The sequence below is a fragment of the Sprattus sprattus genome (genome assembly GCF_963457725.1).
Source record: "Sprattus sprattus genome assembly, chromosome: 13".
NCBI lineage: Eukaryota > Metazoa > Chordata > Actinopteri > Clupeiformes > Clupeidae > Sprattus > Sprattus sprattus.
Window position 1 is genome coordinate 23,063,131 of NC_137911.1, and position 23,411 is coordinate 23,086,541.

At 44.0% G+C, this 23,411-nt stretch overlaps 1 protein-coding gene across 1 annotated transcript; it reads left to right on the top strand.

Moving 5' to 3' along the window:
- Nucleotides 1-3,503: 3,503 nt before the first annotated feature.
- tonsl (tonsoku-like, DNA repair protein) lies at nt 3,504-22,620 on the top strand (the record flags this gene model as incomplete). The annotated part of the gene is made up of 28 exons (XM_080849928.1): nt 3,504-3,528; nt 3,850-3,945; nt 4,040-4,182; nt 4,280-4,463; nt 5,033-5,162; nt 5,475-5,646; nt 6,170-6,284; nt 6,410-6,555; nt 6,689-6,841; nt 7,232-7,363; nt 7,643-7,832; nt 9,511-9,566; nt 10,014-10,103; nt 10,343-10,415; nt 10,555-10,718; nt 11,533-11,662; nt 11,974-12,188; nt 13,390-13,909; nt 14,639-14,832; nt 15,250-15,356; nt 15,920-16,076; nt 16,333-16,411; nt 17,879-18,186; nt 20,780-20,951; nt 21,240-21,415; nt 21,703-21,776; nt 22,027-22,160; nt 22,421-22,620. The coding sequence occupies 28 exons, from the start codon at nt 3,504-3,506 to the stop codon at nt 22,618-22,620; spliced, it is 4,335 nt and encodes a 1,444-aa protein (XP_080706054.1).
- Nucleotides 22,621-23,411: the final 791 nt, after the last annotated feature.

Below are 23,411 nucleotides of genomic sequence, written 5' to 3' on the forward strand. Positions count from 1 at the left end.
AGATTTACACATGTGCCATATTCCTTCCATTTCTTATTGATGAATTTAACAGAATTTCAGGGGATGTTAAGTGCCTTGGACATTTTTTGTATCCTTCCCCTGACCTATACTTTTCAATAACCTTTTCTCTGAGTTTCTTAGGGTGATCTGTGGTCTTCATGGTGTAACAGTAGCCAGGAATACTGATTACTGAATACTGACCAGTGAATGGACCTTCCAGACACAGGTGTCGTTACACTACAATCACTTGAGACACATTCACTGCACACTGATCCCCATTTCACTAATTGTGAGACTTTTAGCACCAATTGGCTGGACCTCTGTTGAATTAGGTCAGTCTATATAAAGGGGGTGATCAAGGGGGTGATTACTTATGCAATCACTTATTTTCATTACATATTTTTATTTTATTTACATAACTGTGTAGAAATATGTTTTCACTTTGACATTCAAGAGAGCTATTTTGTGAATTTTTTTGTCCAAAAAGCCAACTTATATTGACCATGACTGATTTATAAAAGCCATAAAAGGGTAAAACATCCAAGGGGGTGAATACTTATGCAAGGTAATGTATATACTTCTAAAAAATCAAATTGTGTAGACCTGAACATTTTTCTGGACTTGTGAAATGCAACTCAATGCAAACTAAAAGTTGACTGAAAGACTTATAAACAACAACTATAAACAACTCACTGGATCTTTCACCATTCCAAAAGAATCATTAGTATCTGACTAAAAAACAACAACTCACTGGATCTTTCACCATTGCGTGGACGAATATATTTAAAGAGCTTTGTGGTTTTATCGGGTAACTGTGTATTATAGACATACACCCTGGAAAAAGTCCCTCCATTGTAGCACATTGATGCACTGGATTAAGGCTCCAGATTCAGCTACACTATCTTGCCTGCATAGTTGAACTCCAAGACAGACAAGAGGCGAATTATTCTGGCTGTGTGGGAACTTCAGATGATTCATCAGACTCATTCTAAACTGACATATTGTAAGTTGCATGTCTACAGATATACTTAGACCCATGTAAACCACAGAGTCCGCCACAAATTGTTTCACTATTAGTCACAAGTCAGCATCTTTCACACATTGCCACTATTTATTTTCAGTGGTCTGGCTGAGGAACAGAGGGTGAAGATGTTCTTTCTCATACGTCAACCCATAAATATCCAAATAAGGATAGCAGTTTGGTCCATTGTACACTGTGCATGCTTGACGACCACATTTTGCGATGATATGCATGCAGGCTATAGGTACATGTATGTAGGTACATGTAGGTACATGTATGTCTATGTATGTATGAATGCATGAATGTGTTCAAGTAATTCAGTGCATGAAGTTTTCATATACAAACAAATGACAAAGAATTGTTATCACAAGAATATAATATGTTGATGGGACGGGATAGCAGGATATATAAAAAACGTGAGCGACAAAGCCAAATTACTTTGCATGCAGTTATGCAGTTTAAAAAAAAGTATATAGTATAGTGTAAGCATTAAGACACATTGCCTGCATCATGACATATTACACCTTTGGGGGTACTTCATTGCACACATAGCTTTGACGGTTTGGCATGACTAAAGCAACGACCTGCAAAAAACATGGTCACAACTGGAAACCACAGCCAGTTTCACTAAATATTACACCAATGGTGAAGGCTAAATGTAGAGAGTACACCGCCTGACTTGGGGAGATAAAGGCATGGAAGAGCAACAACTTTCTCCAGCTAAACCGTAGCAAAACCAAAGCCCTTCTTGTTGTCACTCCACACCAGGTTCAGTCATCCTGCTTAACTCGGCTCACCTTGGACGGGCCAGGTCATCCCCCTTTCTCCACAGTCACTAATCTCGGAGTTAGGTTTGACCCTCACCTGACCTTTAATGACCATAGAAAACACCTGTGCAAAACCTCCTTTTATCACTCTAAAAAAACATCTCCAACTCAGCCCCACTTTAACCCTGTCAGATGCAGAGAAGAGTTATCTCCTCAAGACTGGACTATTGTAATTCGCTTTTCTATGGGATCACTGGCAAGAAGCTGCAAACCATCCAAAACAGCGCTGCCAGGATCCTGATGAAGGTCCGGAAATATGAGCACGAAACACAAATAATACACTCACTACACTGGCTCCCTGTCTCTTTTTGGATTGACTACAAAGTTCTTATACTCACCCATACATGCATTAATTGGCATGCACCTCCCTACCTGCAAGAATGAATTACTCCCCAACCCTCCACCTGCACCCTCAGATCTTCAAACAGCTCGCTCCTCCTCGTCCCCAACACCAAGCTCCGCACCATGGGCAACCGGGCATGCGCCACGCTTATGGAACAGCCTCCCTAACAGCTAAGGGCAACGCAGATGATGGACTCCTTTAAAACTGGACTAAAAACATTTTATTCAGGAAGGCATTTCTGGCCTTGTGATAAATCATTGTCACTAAGTTTTCTATTATGCTTATGATAACTACTCTTATTTTATTATTATGGCTTGTTTCTAAAATGTTGGCACTCTGAGATTCTTCTGAATGAAGAGTGCGTTACAAATAAAATGAATTATTATTACTATTATAGTAAACAGCATACCTGTATTACTATTTAATATTCATTGCGCATAGGTTACAACCTTGAATGGACATATAAAACGTCATATTTGACATTTGGTTGCACTTCCCTATGCTTGACCAGCTTCAAAAACAAATGGGACATACTCTGTATAGAGTCTATACAGTGCAAGTGCTATCCTGTAGGCCTATCATTTATTATGCACACAAGGTTGTCAAGGCGTAACTATTTGTAAGAGAGATGGAGAATGATGGGGACAGACAGCATAAGCCATTTACAATACCAAGCCAGCGATAAACCATATGACCAGATTTTTTTGCACAAAAAGTGCCGCAGCATTTATGAACTTAACTTTTAAAAAACAAAAAACAATAGGCCAACCCTTTCTCACAGGCAAACATCCTCATACCTTCGAGATCATGCCCTGCCCTAGGCATACAAGACAATATTCCTTTTCTATAAAGCAGAACCCTAGTATGGACTGCATGTGACACCCCACAAATTATTAAAGATGTAAATATGTTACATGGAAGTGAAGTACTTTCAGACTGAAGGCAACCACGTCCATCAGCTAAAACTTAATCCTTCTGTTGACAGTTTTGCGGTGCATTGTGGGTAATGTGACGCAAGCCAATCGGTAGGCAGCATCCTTCATTGGCGCGACGTTGCAAAGGAAGTAATTTAGGACTGGCTATGCTAGAAACAATGAGTAAACTTACGATAGAGTGAATCGTCTCTGCAAAAGCGTTGATCAATCAAGTTTTCATTTGAGTTTTACGTTACGGAATGCTAGCCGAACAGTAATATAACAATTCAGTGTCTGCAACTTAACGTTTGATGGCCATCAGTGTTAGTTGTATGCATCTAACTCCAGCTCTTAGCGTTAGCTAACGACAACTGGTTTGATAACGTCAGCTGCTCACAATGACTTTTTCACGGGAGATCAAACGTAAGAATAAATGTTTTTAGAAGTTCCAACAATACTTTGATAATTATTTTGTCATCGCTGCAACGTTATCACTTAAAACGTTTAGTTTAAATATCACTGTGGCAATGGTGTGTCTCTAACTAGTGGCACGTATGCCTTCTTGGATTACTTGCTTGCTTTACAACAAAAAAAGTCTATACTGTCTTTATGAAACAGTAACAATTTATTTTATTTTATTCAAGTGACGTCTTGGTTCGATCGCAAGTGTGTCATACCTGTAACATTTACAAATACATCTTAATAGCTAGCTGGTTATCAATATTTACCTCTTTTCATCTAAAGATTTACAGAAGGCCAAAAACAAAGCGCAGAGCCACCACAACCTGAGGGAAGAGGCCAGTCTTTGCAATCAGCTTGGAGAATTATTTGCCAAAAATGGTGGGTGTGCAGTGTATTTTCGTTTCCTTTCATAATAAGTATAATTGTGAAACATGGACTTTTCCAGTTGATATGGACAACTGCTTTTTGACAGGTGATTACCAAGCTGCAATTGAGGAGCATAGACGAGAGTTGGCCCTGTCTGAGTCTCTGGGAGATGTCATTGGCTCAGCTGTGGCCAATCGAAAGATTGGAGAATGTTTTGCTGAGATGGGAAACACAGATTTGGCTTTGAAGGTGAGTGTATGACCCCAAATTGACACAGAACAGACCAGACAATAGATACTCTTTATGATGTTTTATATGTGCAACGCTGAGACTCTGATTCTCATAGCATCAAAGGAGGCACCTGGACCTTGCACGCTCCGTCTGTGATGCGGCAGAGGAGCAGAGAGCTCTGGCCACCATTGGCCGGACCTATCTCTTTCGTTATGAATCGGACAAGTCACAGGATAGCTTGGGCCAAGCGAAGGAGGCATTCAGGAAGAGTCTGGCCATAGTGGACAATCGCCTGGAAGGTTAGTCAAGGTCACTGACGATGTTGTCAGTTTTCACTGAGAGACATGTGGGGGATGTGAGGCTTAGAAGCAGATTTGGGGTAGACTGTCAGAGAGCAATTGCCTGTTTGCAGTAGGGGTGTAAGAAAATATCTGTACAGCATCATGATATTATATGTTGCGATACTATATATAGATTCAAAAATATACTGTATCGATTTTTAATATACAAAGATAAGGGTAGACAGTTGTTCATGTTGTGTTATGTTTACACACCTGACCACTAGATGGCAATGTTTTAACCTAGCTTCGGCCATTTGACTCGTCCACTCAAACGTAACACTGTGCACTGAGACAGGAAAAAAACTGCAGTTTATCGTCTTGCTTGAGAGTATCGCGATATATTGAATGTTAACCCCTGTACCATGATATGTATCATATTGCCAGATTCTTGCCAACACGCATCCCTAGTTTGCAGCAATTACATCACAGGTTTAATCAGCCTTAAATGCACTTGGGGTCTGGCATATATATGCTCATGTAAAGGTAAAGTTTGCTGACCTGAACTTTTGTGTGTGTTGCCGTGGCAGGTGTTTTGCCAGCGCGGGAGCTGAGTGAGATGAAGGCGCGCCTCTTCCACAACCTGGGCTGCGTTTACGACAACCTGAAGGACCCGCAGCGCTGCAGCGAGTACATCCGCCGCAGTGTTTTCATCGCAGAGTGAGTGCCAGGCATCCAATCAGTGAGGCAGAGCCAAGAAAGAAACACCTGATGGGGCAATCTCAGTGTTAAAATTGAGGATATGCACTCATCTAAGTGTTAAAATTATGACATGTTCTCATCCCAGTGTTAAAATTGAGGATATGCACTAATCTCAGTGGAAAAATTGGACAGCTGTGTACTGTGGAGCTACTCAGAAGATGTGATCCTGGAACGAACAGCTGAAGTAGTTATCAACAAGTTCATGCAATTACTGAGGTCTTCAAGTACGTCAGATAACAGGTTTTGATGCTTCTTGTCGTTATTGTGCAGGAAGAACAATTTCCTGGAGGATCTTCAGAGAGCAAACTCGCTGATGGGAAGAATCCATTTTTGTAATGGACAGCACTCCCGTGCCATGCGCTGTCTAGAGCAGGCCAAAGAATGCGCCCGGAAGATGAAGGACAAGTTTGGGGAGAGCGAGTGCTTCTGTAGCATTGCAGAGGTAACTGTTTTGACCCACCTATGCTGTATCTTTGTCTAAATGACCTCACTATGAAATCCTTTTCATTTTATTTTTGTAAATGTACTTCTGTTACACACCCTGCAAGCAACGTCTGGAGAGTGACTCTTTACCTTGAGCCTCTCAATGTTTAAGGCACAATTTTCTGTAGAGCAGCTGGATAGAGCCACAGAACTCTTTCCACACTCCATTACAGGCACCTAAATGGCTCACTGTGGTCTAGGACCTACCAGACCTACCTGGTGCAGCCTTTGCCATAAAACTGCTAACACTCAATTACATTGCTTCATAGAGCTGTAATTACTTGATAAGTAAAAGTGTGTGGGGGGGGGGGGGGGGGGGGATTATACTTTAGCAATAGCTGATAGCCGCAGATTTTAGCTTTTTGCAGCCATATCTATGACGCATAAAAGGTGGCTGCTGGTAAGATGACCGACCACAGACAGTAGGGTTGATTTATCAGTCAAAGGTTTTGTGTTGAGTCATTGTCTCTTTCTCTATCTAGATTCAATTTTCTTTAGGGGACTTCGTGGCAGCTCGTCGCTCTCTGAAAAAAGCCTTTTCCCTGGGGTCACTGCACACCGCCGACCGTGAAGCCGTGAAGAGGGCTCTAAAAAAGGGTGAGCTCCATTAGACCAAAAACAACAATGCCTGAAAACTACAGAGGGCTTTCTAGATTCCATATGCCTGATCCATTGTGTGTGTTTTGCTACTACTGACTTGCGGGGCTTTGGTTCTCATGCAGCCATTCGAGGCGTCCACCTGGAAGAGGCTGTAGCAGAGCTGAAGGAAGGGCAGACCCAGGAGGCCATGGGGCTGGCTGAACAGCTGGGGGATCTGTACTCTAAGCTGGGCTGCTACAACAAGGCACTGGACTCTTACCTCACGCAGGTGAGCATGTCTTCAGCCTCTCCTGCTAGCAGTCATAATTAATGTTTATGCTACTCAGTGTAACCGATTGGTAATACTCATAATTATGTTGACATATTTGAGTTGTCTCACTATGCGTCTGTTGTATTTGCAGCTTTCTTGTGCTGAGACTCTGGGGAAAACTTCTCGGGAGCTGGCAGTGATCCACGTGTCTTTGGCCATTACCTATACGGACCTGCGGCAGCACCTTAAGGCCATAGAGCACTACAGGCAGGAGCTGGCACTAAGACAGGGCAACCCCAATGAGGTGAGTGTTTCCCATCAACTCTTGTGGTTGAAGTATGTGCAACAAACAGCTTCATGATAAATGTTTGACACTTTATTTTTTATAGTTTTATCACACAAATACAGATGAACAGAAACAGAAAAGTAAATAAGCAAAAACATTGACAAAAAAATTATACAAAAAACAACCATGAACATGCTCGAAAGCATTCATTCTACAGAGTGATCCTGAGACATACATTTTTCAAACCTGATAAAACTGTTTTTGTATTCTTTTTCTTGTCCTTTTTTCAATGAAGTGGGTTCTAGTAATCATAATTTGGGAATGCTCTTGTTGTTGACCCTTGCAATGGCAGGATATTATTAATATCATCGATCGCATATATTTCTCAAATTTCTTCCCTCACATCAGGAGTGCAAGACATGGTTGAACATAGCAGTGGCCCAGGAGGAGGCTGGGGATGTTGTGGACGAGTTGGACAGCAGCTACGCGTCTGCTTTGCTCTGCTCTGAGAAAGAAGGAGCTTCCTCGTCATTCCTACAGGTGAATGACCACAGGTCGGGGATTGAGGTTGTACACATCTGGTAGAACTGCAGTTCCTGGCTTCCTCAATGTGAAGACTCATTATGACACAGTAATGGATCAATAAAATGGACAGATATGACACAGTTTATGCCTTATGCAAGTCGGTAAATTAACTCGGCTATACCAGGCCTTAGTTCTCAACAATTTTCAGATTTATACTTAATGCCCTGGTTCCTTAAAGTGAAGCTGGACTGTGTAATATTTTAAAGGTGTTATCTTTTTCTTTTCCCCAATCAGAAGCGTGTCTTGCGTCAGTGGCTAGCTGTTCAGCAGCGGTTTGGCTCAGACCACTCCAGTGACACGCGCCGCCGGCTGGAAGAACTGTGCTCCACTACAGGACTGAATCCTGACGACAGCGAAGAAGAAGAGGAAGAAGAGGAGAGCAGCGAGCCTCTGGAGGACAGCGACATCCAGCTCTCAGACTCTGGTGAGAATCATTCTTTATTTGTCAACAAGATTTTTTCCTTGACTAAAACGTGACATTCATGCAGGGGTGTCGAAAATAGGAGGAACACATCCCCCAAAATATCTGTGTATCGCCCAAACAACAAACTCCCTAAACAAATAAATCCATACCGCATGAAGGATAGCTAATTTTTTATTTCATTGAAGTGCAAGTCACAAAATCCGATTGCATTTCACCAGCGAAGGTGGGAATAGAGCAATGACTGTAAAAAGCACTGGTGTAAAGGAGTGTTTGTTACACTAAGTGATCAGTTGGTTTAGGTCAGACTTCAAGGATGGATGAATGCAAAAGAGCTTTTCCCCAAAAAGTAGGCTACGGCAGGTTCAGACAAAGACAAAATAAACACACACAAAAAATGTAATCTAAAAGACGCACAAACCGGGACAATGTTCTAGCTATAGACCCTGATTCTCAACTATCACCTTATGATTGCTCAGTTCAGCGACCTCTCCCCAACTCAGCTGTGCGGCACATATTTAAACTATTGGCCGTTACCATTGAATGTGCATATATCAATTAACTGTTTCGCACGGTATTTCCTCCTTATAAACAATATGGCATAACGCATCATATACATAAGTTCATGTGGTATTATTAACAAAGCCATTAAACCAGTTATTAAATAACTATTTACAACACTATGAACACCCCTGCTCCAATGAGGGCTTCCCTAGCAGAGCGCGAAATGAACGCTGAAAAGCTTTCCCAACTCAGCACCTCAGTTTGCTTCCCCGTTCCCGGATGACCCAGGCAACAGGTAAGTACGAAGACTCAGAACATTCTGGCCAAGCATATTAGTGAAAACAGTAAAGCATGTAAGTGTTCTTATGTTCAATTACCTGCACTTTAAGAACACTTACAATGGTACAATTTCAACTAAATACATTATCATTACACTGAGCTTGCGCGCAACGCGTCTTTCGTCCCGCGGATTTCAGACAGTATATCCCTCGGTCATCTCCCAGTTCAGAAACCCCATCCAGTGTTAAACCCAAAGGAATACCTAAAATAAGATTATTATTATTATTATTATTTTTTTTTACAATGATCATGATACGGCGGGAAATCGCTGGTTGACGTGACAGACGCAATGCGCTCTGTCACACACAGTGAAGGGATAGCGAGGGGAGAAAACGTTAGTGTGACAATGTAATTACATTTTAATCATCGCCATCAGATGCTATCACATTAACATGCTAACCCTCTATCTAAAATGCAGGCTTTTCTATCGAATGTCAGATCTTCCTGGCGTTATGTAGTTTTACAAGTATTCAAAGTCAGTTTTGGTTAAACGTTAATGACACTACCAACTCTGGTCAGGTTATTGTGTAGCTATGTGGTTCATCATGTCTAGCACAGTCCACATTGTGGGTCATAACTGAAATAATAGTGGACATAACTGTGTGATCACAGGTTGGTTACTGGAGAAGTGTGCATAGAAAGCTAACTTCGTTACTGCAGTTACTGCTACTACTACTTCGTTACTGCAGGTTGTGCTCGGCTCATGTCTGTAACTAAAATCGTGAAGAGAGGCTGCCGTGCTAATGTTTAAGCAGCTTGTTATTTATGCCTGGTGTGAACTTGCTACATGATATTATTGATGTGTGTGTGTGTGTGACGCTGGGTTGACTTCTTTCAGATGAGGACCTAGAAGAATATGACAAAATGGTGTCTGGACGGAGGAAGCCTGGTCGGGTAAGAGCACTCTCTCAGCCTTAGGCTTCCTGGTTTAACGTTACCAGATTCCAGGCTGCGGCAGGCCTTCTGATAGCGCTCAGGTAGAGGGGGTAGGTCCCACGAACACACCTGGGCTAGAACCTGCACACCATCCAAAAAGTTACTAAGACAAGTAGCACCATGTTGGCTCTTTCAGGCTGCCTGACTCTCCTTGCTTTTCATGCTCTTCATGCTCTCCTGATGCTCAAGTCCAGCGTTGGACTGTTCACACACATACAGGCGATCATGCACAAAAAGATTCAACTCACTTTTGGGGTTTATGTAGTTAACCGACGTGCCTGTCGCCAGTAACAAGTTTGTGGTCGTCCTAAGCGACATGATTCCATGTGCAAAATACACTGAAATAGATATACATGCTGCAGAAGCAAATGCGTGAGGCTAGTGTGCGTCTGCGTGTCCCCGCAGTGGAATCGGCGAAACGAGAAGGGCGAGACGTGTCTGCACAGGGCCTGCATCGATGGGAACCTCCGGCAGGTGGAGCTGCTGATGGAACAGGTGAGAGGGCTAACATCCAGTGAGGGTGGTTTTGCTTCTTGTTCTGTTAGCTTACACATACTGATTTATGTGCCTTATGCCTATATGAGAGCTATTTTTATTTAGTTATTTAAAATTATTTATTTTATTTTATTTATAGTATTTGGTCAAGTAATTGGATAACAGGGAGTCCATTATAAGGGTTCTTTATGAGATGTTCACTTGGTTGTCCCTTTTTTTTTTGCCATGGTTTCTATTAGGGTCACCCTGTCAATCCAAGAGACTACTGTGGATGGACTCCTCTCCACGAGGCGAGCAACCATGGGCATGAAGGTAGAGCCAAGAGAAAGAAAAAAGACCAAGCAACACACAGTTGTTTCCGAAGTTGTGGGTGAAAGGTGAATGTTTTCTAAGCACACAGGAAGTAGACCACTGAGGCCTTTTTTCTCCTTCCTGTCCTGTCCCCTCCCAGCGATCGTAGCCGTGTTACTGGAGCGCGGAGCGAACATGAACGACCCCGGCGGCCCGATGTGTGACGGCGTCACCCCGCTGCACGATGCCCTAAGCTGCGGACATTTTGCTGTAGCCCGTCTGCTGGCAGAGAAGGGAGCCTCGGTTAACGTGCGAAACGCTAAGGTCAGATAAGACACAGGCGTGTGAAATAGCTCTCACACACAGTTTCTCACTGACTGTGCTTGCACGCATGCTTTTGCCCAAACAAGGTGTTTACATGAGTTGTGAAAAACACCCATACACATTCTTAAAATAATTTAATATAACAACTATCTGACTCGCAAAACTTGTGCTGCCACCCACACGTTTGTGGGTGAGTGAAGGCTGTCTGCGTGTTGACAAAATGCTGTAGGAACTTGCCATGATCTGCTCTGACTGTGATCTAAGCAAAAGTGATCCCCACCCTAAAAATCTTGTGTAGTACTACTCTTGTACTGTTAGGTTGACTAAGTCTTCCGTCAGACCATTGCAATTTGTTAATTCATAACCGTCTTAGTCTGGCTAATATCAGGTTGTTGGGATGTTAAAGTCAATATGGTTATTCATGCCCGAACATACTCACTTACGTCTGCAACCATGCAGGCTTGCACACACAGACACACAGACACACAGACACACAGACACACAGACACACAGACACACAGACACACAGACACACAGACACACAGACACACAGACACACAGACACACAGACACACAGACACACAGACACACAGACACACAGACACACAGACACACAGAGGGAAAAAAGTCTGTAATTCTTAATGATACAATTTTTTATAGATTTATGAATCTTTGACCTAATGAGCAAAGAAGAAAAGAAACAAGGGAAATGTGATGTCTGTTGTATTGTCAATTGTAGTTGTATTTTAGTTGTAAAAATGAGAATCTGATAGTATCTGTCAAAACCTGAGTTTTTTGGTGTGTGTGTGTTCAGGGAGAGACTCCATTGGACAGCCTTCGTCAGTGGTTTAAGACGTACAATAGGGAGCTGGACGCCGAGGCCAGGCAGGAGTGTGCTTCTACTGAGAAATTCCTCAGGAGAGCGATGGCAGGAGGAGGTAAGTGTGTGGCTCACAGCACCACACAACAACCAAACATCTAATGTGCTCCTCACACTCACACCTCAGTTTATATTTTCAATACAATAGCTTTTCAACAGAGGCTATCATTTTAAATGCATTTATACATTCCATGTCATGTTTAGTTATATAACTAAACGATTAAAGTCCTTTAAAGGACAGGTACATTTGACAAAGTATCTGTACTCTCTGTCTGTGTTTCAAACCACTCTTTCTCTATTTGTCCTTCTCTCTCTCTCTTTCTCTTTCGCTCTCTCTCTCTCTCTCTCTCTCTCCTTTCTGCTCGCCCCTATCAGTGCTGACTACTCCCATCGCCCCTAAGCCCCAAGCTCTTCTGTTGGACAGTCAGCTGTTTGACCCTGAGAACTCAGAGCCGCTCATGTCCTCCCAGCGGTCTTCACCCCGGCCCAGCAGCCCTCCGGAGAGCCTGGCCCCACCCAGCACCCAGCGCAGACGGCCAGTCAGCACGGGTCGCCGCCACAGAGGGACGGAGGACGCCATATTGTTCGGGGTACCAAAGCCTGACCCCACTTTCATCACTATTCTCAGTCACCTCCCTGCCATTTTGATTTACATTTTAAAAGCCTAGTTTATTTTTCTGTAATTTTTGAAGTCTTTATTTTAGTTTTACGCAAAGGTTTCCTTGATGAAAGTCGTTGTGTCTTTGAAACACAATGATTTTAAGTGAGGGTGTGGATTTTGTCCCCAGCTTCCTTCCAAAAAAGGTTAATGACATTAAGTGAGTGTTCCATCTCTTGTGTTATTCTTTAGTTTAAAGTAACACTAGTTTCTGGAGCTGCCAGGTAGCGGGCTAGCCAACATAGCTATGACAATAACATTACAAAGAAGCCAACGCGAGAGCACCCATTACTAGCATCAATGTCCAAACGTAAGCTTGCTAACATCGCTAACGAGATGACGGCTAAACTTAGCGAAACCTGTTGAAATTTGCTTACTTTGTTTACGACAAACTAGCGAGTCAACAACTTTCCTCACACAGTCAAACATCAAGCAAGTGCAACATAAAACAAAGCAAGACCGCAACTAAGTTACTGAATAGTCCAGCAGAAAAGTAACCCCCTACCTGGTGGCTCCGGAAACTCCATAGTGTTACTTTAATAACCGTAGTAGTAACTTTTCGTATCCTTGGCTTTTCTGGTGCTCTATCTCTGCCATTTAAAAAACAAACGACTTTCAGAGCCCAGATTTTCAGATTTTGGGAGGGAAAAAAGGGAGGAAACATGTTTGGGGCACTTTTTAAAGTCTACTCCTAAATCCTTGCTCATTAAAAAATGCTTTGTTGAACTTATTTGGATCTGTGGCACTGCACCTGGAGGCCAGAGTGGAATGTTGTGACAGCACTTCTGTTTATTAGAGGGCAAGCGAGAATAATTTGGCTGCGTACAACCATAGGCCCTCTGCTTCTCTGCCTTGCCAAGCCAGAGTCCATATGTTGCTGGTTTAAAAGCAATATTGATCAGCAGTGTATGAGAACAGTCTCGGGAGCTTGGAGATGGCCTCTGATCTTAAACAAGCTTCAGTGTGTTTTGTCTCTTCTCTGCTCACTGGTCTCTGTGTGTGTGTGTGTGTGTGTGTGTGTGTGTGTGTGTGTGTGTGTGTGTGTGTGTGTGTGTGTGTGTGTGTGTGTGTGTGTGTGTGTGTGTGTGTGTGTGTGTGTGTGTGTGTGTGTGTGTGTGGGGGGGGCGTTCCAGGCGGTGAGCAGCTCGGATCACAGCGACTCTGATGAACCCATCAGCCCGCTGCGTCCCGTCCAACCCAGAATACGTTTCCCAGATGCCCCGTCGGCCCCACATGTTCCTCCCAGACAGGAGGCAAACATGTCCAGGGAGCCAACGGCCGTATCTGCCGCCTCATCTAGGAGAGAAGAGTACCGCTTGGCCATCAAGAACCTGGGCAGCGCCAAGACCCGCCTCCTCTCCCAGAGCCTATCTGAGCCCATGTTCAGCAGCACACCTGCCCCGCCAGCCAATGACAAGGCAGCCCTGGTCCCCGAGGATGAGTGCGTGGCGGATGATTGGCTGGAGGACGACATGGGGGAGATGCAACCGAAGAAGAAGAGGAAGGTGGGGCATGAACCAGAGGGCAGGAGGGAGAGCAACGGGCATCCAGCAAACCAGCCTAGCCGTGCCTCTCATACGGCCTCTCACTCAGCCTCTCACTCTGCCTTTGCCTCGGCCTTTTCCTCAGCCTCCTCTGAGTCCTCAACCAGGGGTATGTAGCTCTGACTTCAATTTCTTTAGACGGTTTCCCCTGCAGGAACTATTGGGCTGTTTTAGGGCGACTTGCAACTTTAAGTAATCCTAACATTATCTAGAAATTCTTTGGTTATGCGGTCAAGTGGTGCTGCTGTCACTAGAGAAAAATAATAATTTTAGCATGCTTGGAATTGACGTCATGTTCGAAGAGCTAAATTAAAAGGCTTCCTCCAGCGTGGTGGGAAACCCATAGACAAAACGAAACAAGCATTGGGCTAAGCAGGAAGGCACCTTTTTTAATACACATGTACTCACACTCACACCCACACCCGACTTCACACTTCCACGCAGCACTACAGAGGTGTAAAACTCGATGAGTAAGCTGAAAACACCCTTGCTTTTTCTGGAGGGAGAGGTTCTCACAAATTTGCCGTCTCTAGCTTCAAGAGTTGTGCATGTAGACATATCCTGATGATGGACCTCGAATCCTGGTCAGAGAATGTACCCTATGAACCATGAGTGCCCACTTCTACATTAATACAAGCTCATCGACCCACACGCCCATTTAGGCACACACTACACCACCACGCATGCTCAACCAGAACTCCTTTGCCCACGGTCTCTTGTCTTCCAAACGTAATGGTATTCCTCCTCTCATCCACTCCCGATGATGTACCTACAAATGAATTAAGAATTTTTGTTTTGCATTTCTACAGTTAATGTTTTTTTTTCTGTGTCCCGGCAGTACGCTCCTCCTCCAATAGGGGTCTCTCTCTGAAAAAGGGCCAGGCCAAAGCCAGACAGGTGAAGATGACCCAGCTGTCTGGCATGGTGATGCTGGGCCGCAGAGAGGTCAGCAGGTCACCCAGCCCCACCATGTTCCAGGATGATGACCCTGCCCAGTTCACAGCTTTGCACCAACACAGTGCCCCAGTAAGGGTGAGTCATCTGTACTAAATAACTGTTCGAAAGTATGTCTTTTGTCAGTAATATCTTTAGCACATTTGGCACTACACTACACATGTCCTGAACCAACAGTGATATAGCTTTATTAGTTTTACATAAAAGATGCTATGGGCATCTTGGGCTTTGCCACTGTAGGAGTCCATGCATTCCCTTCAATGTATAATGCATATTCAAAAAAGCTGGCAGATAGGGATGCCCATTCTTTTGAAGGCGTCCTGATTGCTAAATACTGCTGGAAGCCCTCATAGTTTTTAGTCCAGTTAGACCATTTTGTTTTCTCATAGAATCTCTCCCTGTGTATGCATCCCTGTGAGCATGTATCCCTCTGGTTTGTGCAGAGATGTGTCATTCCCACAACTGCTTAAGAACATGTGTATCTGTCTGTGTCAGGTCATGTGTCAGGTCGCAGCTCCAGCCGTCGCTGCTCCGATGCCTGCACCAATCAGAATGAGGGTCAGGGTTCAGGACAATGTGTTTCTCATTCCAGTCCCACACAGGTTCGTCTCACCTCACCTCACCTCACCTCACCTCACCTCACCTCACCTCACCTCACCTCTCTCTGCACACATGCTGAACGTAGGTCTGTCTGTGGAGAAGAGGGGAGAGAAAAAGCGCACGCCATGATCCAAAACACTACACCACTTCCTTAGACAACTCCATTATAGCTTTACAGAACTGAAATGTTACACTTTGGAGTTTAAACCATGCAACAGTACACCACACCATCCTAAACATAGAGGTACCGGCGAGAGTTTTTTTTGTGCTGTCATTAGTTGTGCGCTTCAAGCTTAACACAGGAACTGTTGTAGCTGACCACTGTGTTACTGAGATGATTGAGGATACTGAAAAGTCTTCATCTGCTACGAGTTATGCTTGTGCATTGTCTGTCTTTGTCATAATAACCTTAATGATAGTGGTCCATTATCTGTCTTTCTGGCTCTCCCCTCTACATCATGGCCGAATAATAACCTTAACGGTAGTGGTCCTTTTTGAATAGTCCAGTATCTGTGTATTGGGCTGGTTGATTTGCATGTTTTGATTTGAGGCTTCCCCTCTGCAGCGTGGCCGACTCCTGCACCGTGTCCTGGCTGTGCGAGCAGGCGGCCCAGAGGCACTACCAGACCTGTGGCCTCCTTCCACGCCTCTCGCTGCAGAAAGAGGGCGCTCTGCTTGCACCTCAAGACCCTCTCCTGGCTGTCCTGCACACCAACGAAGAGGTCAGATGAGCCAGGGAAATAGAAATAATATGTAGATAATAATACTTAAATAATGCATGACAATTTGTTAATAAGAAAGAAAAATAATCAGAAAAATGCCTTCACTGTTACTAGAACTACTGCAACTACTGTTACTATTACTACTAGTAGTAACCTCTATCTAGAGTGCCTTTCCCAGGGTTGGATTCTGTGTGACCATAACTGAAAGAGCCAACATGGTGCTACTTGAGTTAGTAACTGTTTGGACTGTATGCAGGTCCTGGCCCAGGTGTGTTCGTGGGACCTACCCCCTCTGCCTGAGCGCTATCAGAAGGCCTGCCGCAGCCTGGCTGTGGGTGAGTCACTGATGGGCAACATACCATTGTAGCTTTCTCTAAACAGTTTGAGTTACTGCAACCCTGTCACCAAATTACCAAATATCTAAGAGAGATGTAAATGAGCCAGATTTGACTGATGAGAAACCAGATCACTAGATTACTTTCATTTTGTGTTGGACAGTGACTTGATGCCCATGCATGCTAGCATGGTGTGAGTGCTCTCATCTCTAAACCTTAGGGTTTGGGTATGGTACACGTATCACACAAGAGATATATGGTGTATTCCACAGAGCAAAGCAAAGTTTCTAAATTAGATCTTTAAATCTGGAAGCATTAAGCCAGGAAGCCAGACAGCATTTTGTCATATTCTTCTTAGTCCTCATCTGAAAGAAGTTAACCCAGTGTCACAGTTAAGACACACACATCAATAATATCATGTAGCAAGTTCACACCGGGCATAAATAACAAGCTGCTTAAACATTGGCACGGCAGCCTCGCTTCAAGAGTTTAACAGACATGAGCCGAGCATAACCCAACTGCAGTAACGAAGGTAGCTTTCTATGCACACTTCTCCAGTGACCAACCAAACACAGCAAAACTTAATAATTTAATGTATTTGGTCCACTGAATGTGACACACAATGTGTGAGAGGGTAGTGTCATCAAAGTTATACCAAATCCAACTTTTTTAAAAACATTAAATTTTTTTTTAGAAAAATGACTTGCAATACTGCATAACGCCAGGAAGATCTGACATTCGATAGAAAAGCATGCATTTTAGATAGACGGTTAACATGTTGATGTGATGGCATCTGATGGCCATCATCAAAGAGTAGAAACATTCTAACAGTAACGTTTTCTCCCCTTGTTATCCCAAATGCTTTAATTTACAAATAACTGCTTTAAGGGACATATGTCCATATGACACATAGATTCCCATTTGACTCAGTGAAGACCCTTCCGTGAAATACTTATTTTCACTGATGATGGAACAGTTTCCACCTTATCATGTATCAATTATTTTTACACCTTAGAAGCTCACAGAATAACTATAACTGTGCGTAATAGCATTAGGGGTTAACATAAATATTAAGCTCCTTCAGTCCATGCACAGACGGGGGAGCTGAGCTCATCACACTTGCATGCTTGCAGCGGCCCTGACACATCCAACTTCAGGATACAGTTATAGTAACAGAGGTGTTAACCTCCACTCTGGGGGTTTCTGATAACTGATCTGAATTAACTGATGATGATGATGATGATGATGATAAGGTTCAAACGGTTCCATCAAATGGGCATCTATAGGTCATTTGCCCACAAGCATTTTGCCTATAGTTGTGTGTTCAGTATTTGTACATTCTAGATTAATTGTGATATGTCTGGAAGAAGCTTGACTGAGAAGGCACTTTTTCTCATCTTATCTGTGCGTGTGTGTGTGTGTGGCTGTGTGTGTGTGTGTGTGTGTGTGTGTGTGTGTGTGTTTCAGAGGAGAGTGTGCGTGTTTTGCGTCTGTGTGAGGCGCAGGACGGCGGCTCCTCTGTGAGTGTGTGTGGGCTCAGTCTGGCGTCCCCGGCTCTGGCCCCTCTGCTGCGTGCACTCAAGCTCCAGGCCAGTCTCACGGAGCTGCGTCTCTCGGCCAACCGTCTCGGCGACGGCCTCATGCCCGAGCTGGTCGCTGCTGTGGCCACTATGCCCAGGCTCCGCCTCCTGGATCTGTCGGCCAATCTGATTACGGGAGAAGGGCTCAAGAAGGCCGCTGATTCGCTGGAAGGGAAGAGTCAACCTGCATTCCCAGTGAGTATCCAGGACTGGAGGAAAGACCTAAAGGTCAGGTTGGGTCAGCAGTGCTCTTGGCTGGTATTACTGGGTTTGGATGATCTTGTTTTTTTGTTAATTAAACCCAGAAAATCCATCAGTTATTCTTCACTTCTCAACCCACTACTATTGAGGCAGGGCATCACAAAATCACAAAAATTCTAAAGCCACCATACAAGTCCATTGCGTACACTACTTATTGCATCTCAAGTCTTCATTCTTGTCATGTGGTTCCTCTTTGAAATGTGGTCTAATGGGGGAAAAAAACATAAAAAAAAAGCTTAAGTTGTATACAGGGATGCAAACAGCGTGCTTTTCCTCGCCTAATCATTTCATCAACAGTAATTCTGGATTGCCTCCACCAAACATTTAAATAAGAAATAAGCAAATCAGCAGCGACTATTTCACAAACTCTCGAAATATGTTGCGATGGAGATTTAACGTTACTTTCTGTTTGAAGATAGTGTTGAAGAATGGGTTTCTTGAAATTGGACAACTTTAAATTAATATAGAAATTAAGGCTGTTTTTTCCCCCGTTATATGTGAAGGCTGAGATATTCATAACGTTTTATTCAGTCTTACTGGTGGTCCTTTTGTAATACCAGCAGGTGCACTTCGTTGTGTTGTGTTACTGTTCTCACTACGTGTTTAGCATGACATAGCATCTATATTTCTAGACAGTGGCGTATCAAGCCCTATTTTGGGGGGGCTTTATTTTGTGGCAAGCGCTGTTTGGTATTGAGTGAGTGAGTCTTGCGAACGTGCAGACAGACAGTGATAACATCTAGTAGACAGATTTGGAGCGACTGTCTGACCCAAGCTGGTGAAAGCTGCCATAATCAGCTGCTGTATATAAAGGTATAGCACATGAAGTTTAAAATAGTAAAAGAAACAAAACTGTTGATTTGATTCTGTGGGTATGCTACCCTATTCAGTAGCTCCGCCAGCTATAACTAGCTAGTGAACTCTAGCCTAAAATGTTTACCGACTCACTTGAGCTACAAATCCCTATCTCAGCAGATGTCTTAAATATGTTTATTGTTATAAATGTGTTAATTTATCTTCCTAAAACCCACTAGAGGACACTATTTAAAAGGATATTTTCAAAAAAATCTTATGGGGGAGCATGCCCCCAGACCCCCCTAGTTTTGTTGGGTAACAGGAAAAATAATACATTTAAAACAAATATACATTTGCTGACCTGAATAAGCAGACGGCAGAACAGCCGTCAAAGTAGGTCAAACGTTAACTCAAAAGCTGGTATTTTGTAATGTACTTATCATTCCGTATTAGGAGGTCAGGTATGGTGTCTACAGTAAGTACGTTCAGCATGTATTGAGCAAAACCACTGCCATTTCCTTTGCACTGCAAACCTTAACTGCAGCATCAAATGCTTATCTTGGATGTCTAGACAGTGGTTTGTACGACCTGGTCGTATCCGGCCCGCCAAGCTATTTCATCCGGCCCGCCAGCTTCTCGGAATGTTGCAAAAAGTTCCATTGATTTGAATGGGCCACAGTTTAATGTTATTTGGCCCGCCAGATAATATCTAATGTCCTTCAGAGCTGGCCTGCTGCGGCCACCGGTATGTTGCACGCACCGATACTGCAAGTCCCACAATGCACTGCCACCGCGTTGGTAGACTGCGTCAATTTAGGCCCGCAAGCGGCAGCCCTTGCCCCACTGTCATCATGCATTTTACAGCCTGCAAGACTTGCTTCTTTTCTTTGGTACTTCTTGCATTATGGACCTGATGGTGTTTCTTTTTAAGTTTTTTTTTAGGTAGCTCGGTTACCTCAGAAGCAGGCATTCAATTTCACAAATGGTCTGATGCTAATTATGGTTCTTTTCCACTTTGGGGGAACCAAAATACCTGGAGGACTTTGGGGTTGAGTGTTCACTGAGAATAATGTGTTAAGTATCCTCTCATTGCCATTTTAGCCATAATTTACTGACAGGTGATTGTACCAAGGAACAAATGAGTAAGCATTCTTGAGAGTTGGGTTTGTGGTTGATTAACTGGCAGACCAAGAACAGGCTTACGCCATTTCCCTTGTACGTACTGGAGATGATGACTATGTGGTGTCATGTTCAGCAGGTGGGAAGGTGTGTAATGTAAGCATGTATTCAGTGTTGTGATGGTTGTGAAATGTAATAGGGTTAATTACTTCATCAGAGTAATGTACTTTATTACATTTGATTACTTTCAATTGCTTTTTGATTGGCACACGAGAGGAGGTGTAAATTCAAACAAGAGAACCCAAAAAACAACCCTCATTATTTGAGCACTTACTGATGAGTGCTTTTCTCTCTGTTGTACGTCGGTTTGGACAAAAGCGTCTGCTGTATGACTAAATGTAAATGTAAATGAATGAATGGTCCCCCTTTCTAGGCGGCGAAAAGATGCAAACCAACAGAATTATTGTTACAATCTACATATATACTTTAAAGCTCACGGAAAAGAATATATTCGGATATAACATTTTCATTAGTGTCTGATTTATGGTCATGTTGAGGGATGACCGATGACAGCTGATCTATGTGTCCCTGTCTTCCCCTCCCCCTGTGGTAGTGCCTGGAGGAGCTGAATCTCAGCATGAACCCGCTGGGTGACGGGCACACCCAGGCCCTGGCCTGCCTGCTGTCGGCCTGCCCGCTGCTGGCCACTCTGTCCCTGCAGGGCTGCGGCCTCACCGCCCGCTTCCTGCAGCAACACCGCCTCCTGCTGGCCAATGCCCTAGCTGGTAATACCACTTTCATTCCTACTTGCCCTGCTCTGCGCTCATGAATCTCTTTGTATCCTTATGTACATGTTGAACTTCACTTCATTTAAAAAACTAGCACAATATTTGGCACTGCCTCTTTACACACGGTGTCCGCAATAAGAGGTTGTTTGCCAAACTTTCGTTACTTTACTGAGGAATGAACCCAGTATTGTTCCCCCACAAAGAATTTTAGTTTGAGTAGTGCTCGGCTGTCAGGGGCATCCTGACCAGCTGGTCTGTATTAGTGATTGTACTCTCCTTATGTAGGAACTGGGCACCTGAGGACTGTGTGCCTATCCCATAATTCTCTGGGCTCCACTGGCTTTGAGCTGGTGTTGAAGACGCTGCCCCTACACTGCCTCTCCCACCTCCATCTGTCTGCGGTGTGCCGGGGGCCAGCCGACCAGCCACCCCTGGAGCAGCTCGTCACACACCTTGCTCAGGTACGTCTGACCATTTTATTCAAGATTACCCTGCCATCTTGTCAATAAATGGCAGGTTTGATCATCCCCAGTGGCTTTTAAGGGTAGATGGGCGACCTTGTTAGTTTCCCAATAAATGTGTGTCTGTTACCGAGTACAAACTGACTAGCTCAGATCATCATTTTCATCTGCTTGGTCAAAATGTGTACAACGTAAAACTTGTCTGTTGTTAATTCCGGTTGTTAGCATCTGTATTGTGTTCTTTTTTACAACTGTTGCATCTGTTTTGTTGTGTGTTTCTTCTACAGTGTGACTGCTCACTCAGCCACCTCAGCTTGGCCAGCAATGGACTGACTGACCACAGCGTTGCCTCACTGGCCAGGTCTGTCTGCAACCCTCACTGAGCACCTCTCCTCTTATGGTCATTTAGAAAGTTTATTACTTGTATCCTCGTTCTCTGTGGTCATCTTTGGCGTATACTGTTGGTATGCATCATGTTACTTCTAGCTGCCTGCATTGGCAGGATGTGGTGTAAACTGGAGACATACGGAGTTATTTTTGGGGCCTGTTTTTGGTGGCGTCATCTACTGTGAGACTAAGGTTGGCCGTGTCGCCAATGTTGTTCTGTTAAGGTTCCTGCCTGTCTGTCCCTCGCTGGCGTCACTGGATCTGTCGTCCAACCCAGACGTGACGTCCGCTGGTCTTCACAGCCTCCTGGTGGCTCTGAAGGAGGCCCGGCGGCCCCTGACCCAGCTTAACCTCCAGGGTACAGAACACTTACCCTCTCCCTCCTGCTCCTCTGAGGCACATCTCTACTCCAGCACATACATAGAATCACCTCACATCTCCATTCATGTTTAGTTATGTTATATAACTAAATGATTGAAGTCCTTTAAAGGACACGTACATTTGACAAAGTATCTGTACTCTCTGTCTGTGTCTGTTTCAAACCACTCTTTCTCTATTTGTCCTTCTCTCTCTCTCTCTCTCTCTCTCTCTCTCTCTCTCTCTCTCTCATATATATAGGGTGCCAGGTTTCTGGTCCCTGGAATGCTGTGTGCTTGGATGATCTTGTCGAATGCGTCCAGGACTTGCGTCTGTGCTCCCAGAGGCTCAACAAACTGGACCAGCAAGCCTTGCAGCAGAGCTGGCGGCTCCAGGGGGGCGGCCGAGCCCTCCTCCGTCAGTCCAAGTGCATGATCAGCAGCACCACCGGACCCTCATGAACAACACGCCCACCAGGACCACCGGCACCTCAGCTCCTGACAGAACCCAGCACATCCATCTCCAGCAGATCACTGCCTGCTGCTTAAACTCTATGGTGCTTCTCTACATGGAGGAGGATGGAAAGGTCAATTTGTTAATAAATGTACAGTATTCCACTTGAGTAACAGCATATGTGTTTTTGTGTGTGTTGTATTTAAATGTTTTTGAATGTTTAAGAAGTGCAATTAAACGTTATCAGGTGTTGTTGCTGGCTGGGTGACTTTTTTGCTCGTAAATGGCAACACTTGTAGTTAGCTTCACATAATCACAAGTAGCTTATAGAGTCTTCAAGTACTTACATTACTACACGTTCAACTTGCTTGAGGCTATTGGTGGCGTCATTGTGTCTTTTGTTAATTGACCCTTCCGCGACCACTCCCCAAAACGGTAACTGATCAATCATAGCATAGCAACGGTGACTAAGCTCGGGACCTCAGTCAAGCGAGCCATTTTGATGAATGGAAGTCAATGAGAGAGACGTCTGCTCCAGAAGAGAAAATGAAACGTTGTGCTTATGGAGTGTGTAATTCTGACAGTCGATATCCAAAAAGGCTGGAGGGAGGGGTAACATTTATATGATATTGCTGGGGTCGACTGGTGTTCTTTATTTTCTTTACCCCTTTCTGGTTGTTTGAGCCACATAAAACAAATAATTAATATTCATGGCAGATCCATAATTTGGGGAACTACTGTAAGGATACATTTTAAATATAACACCCAGTTGTATTTCCACTATGAGGTGCAATGGTAG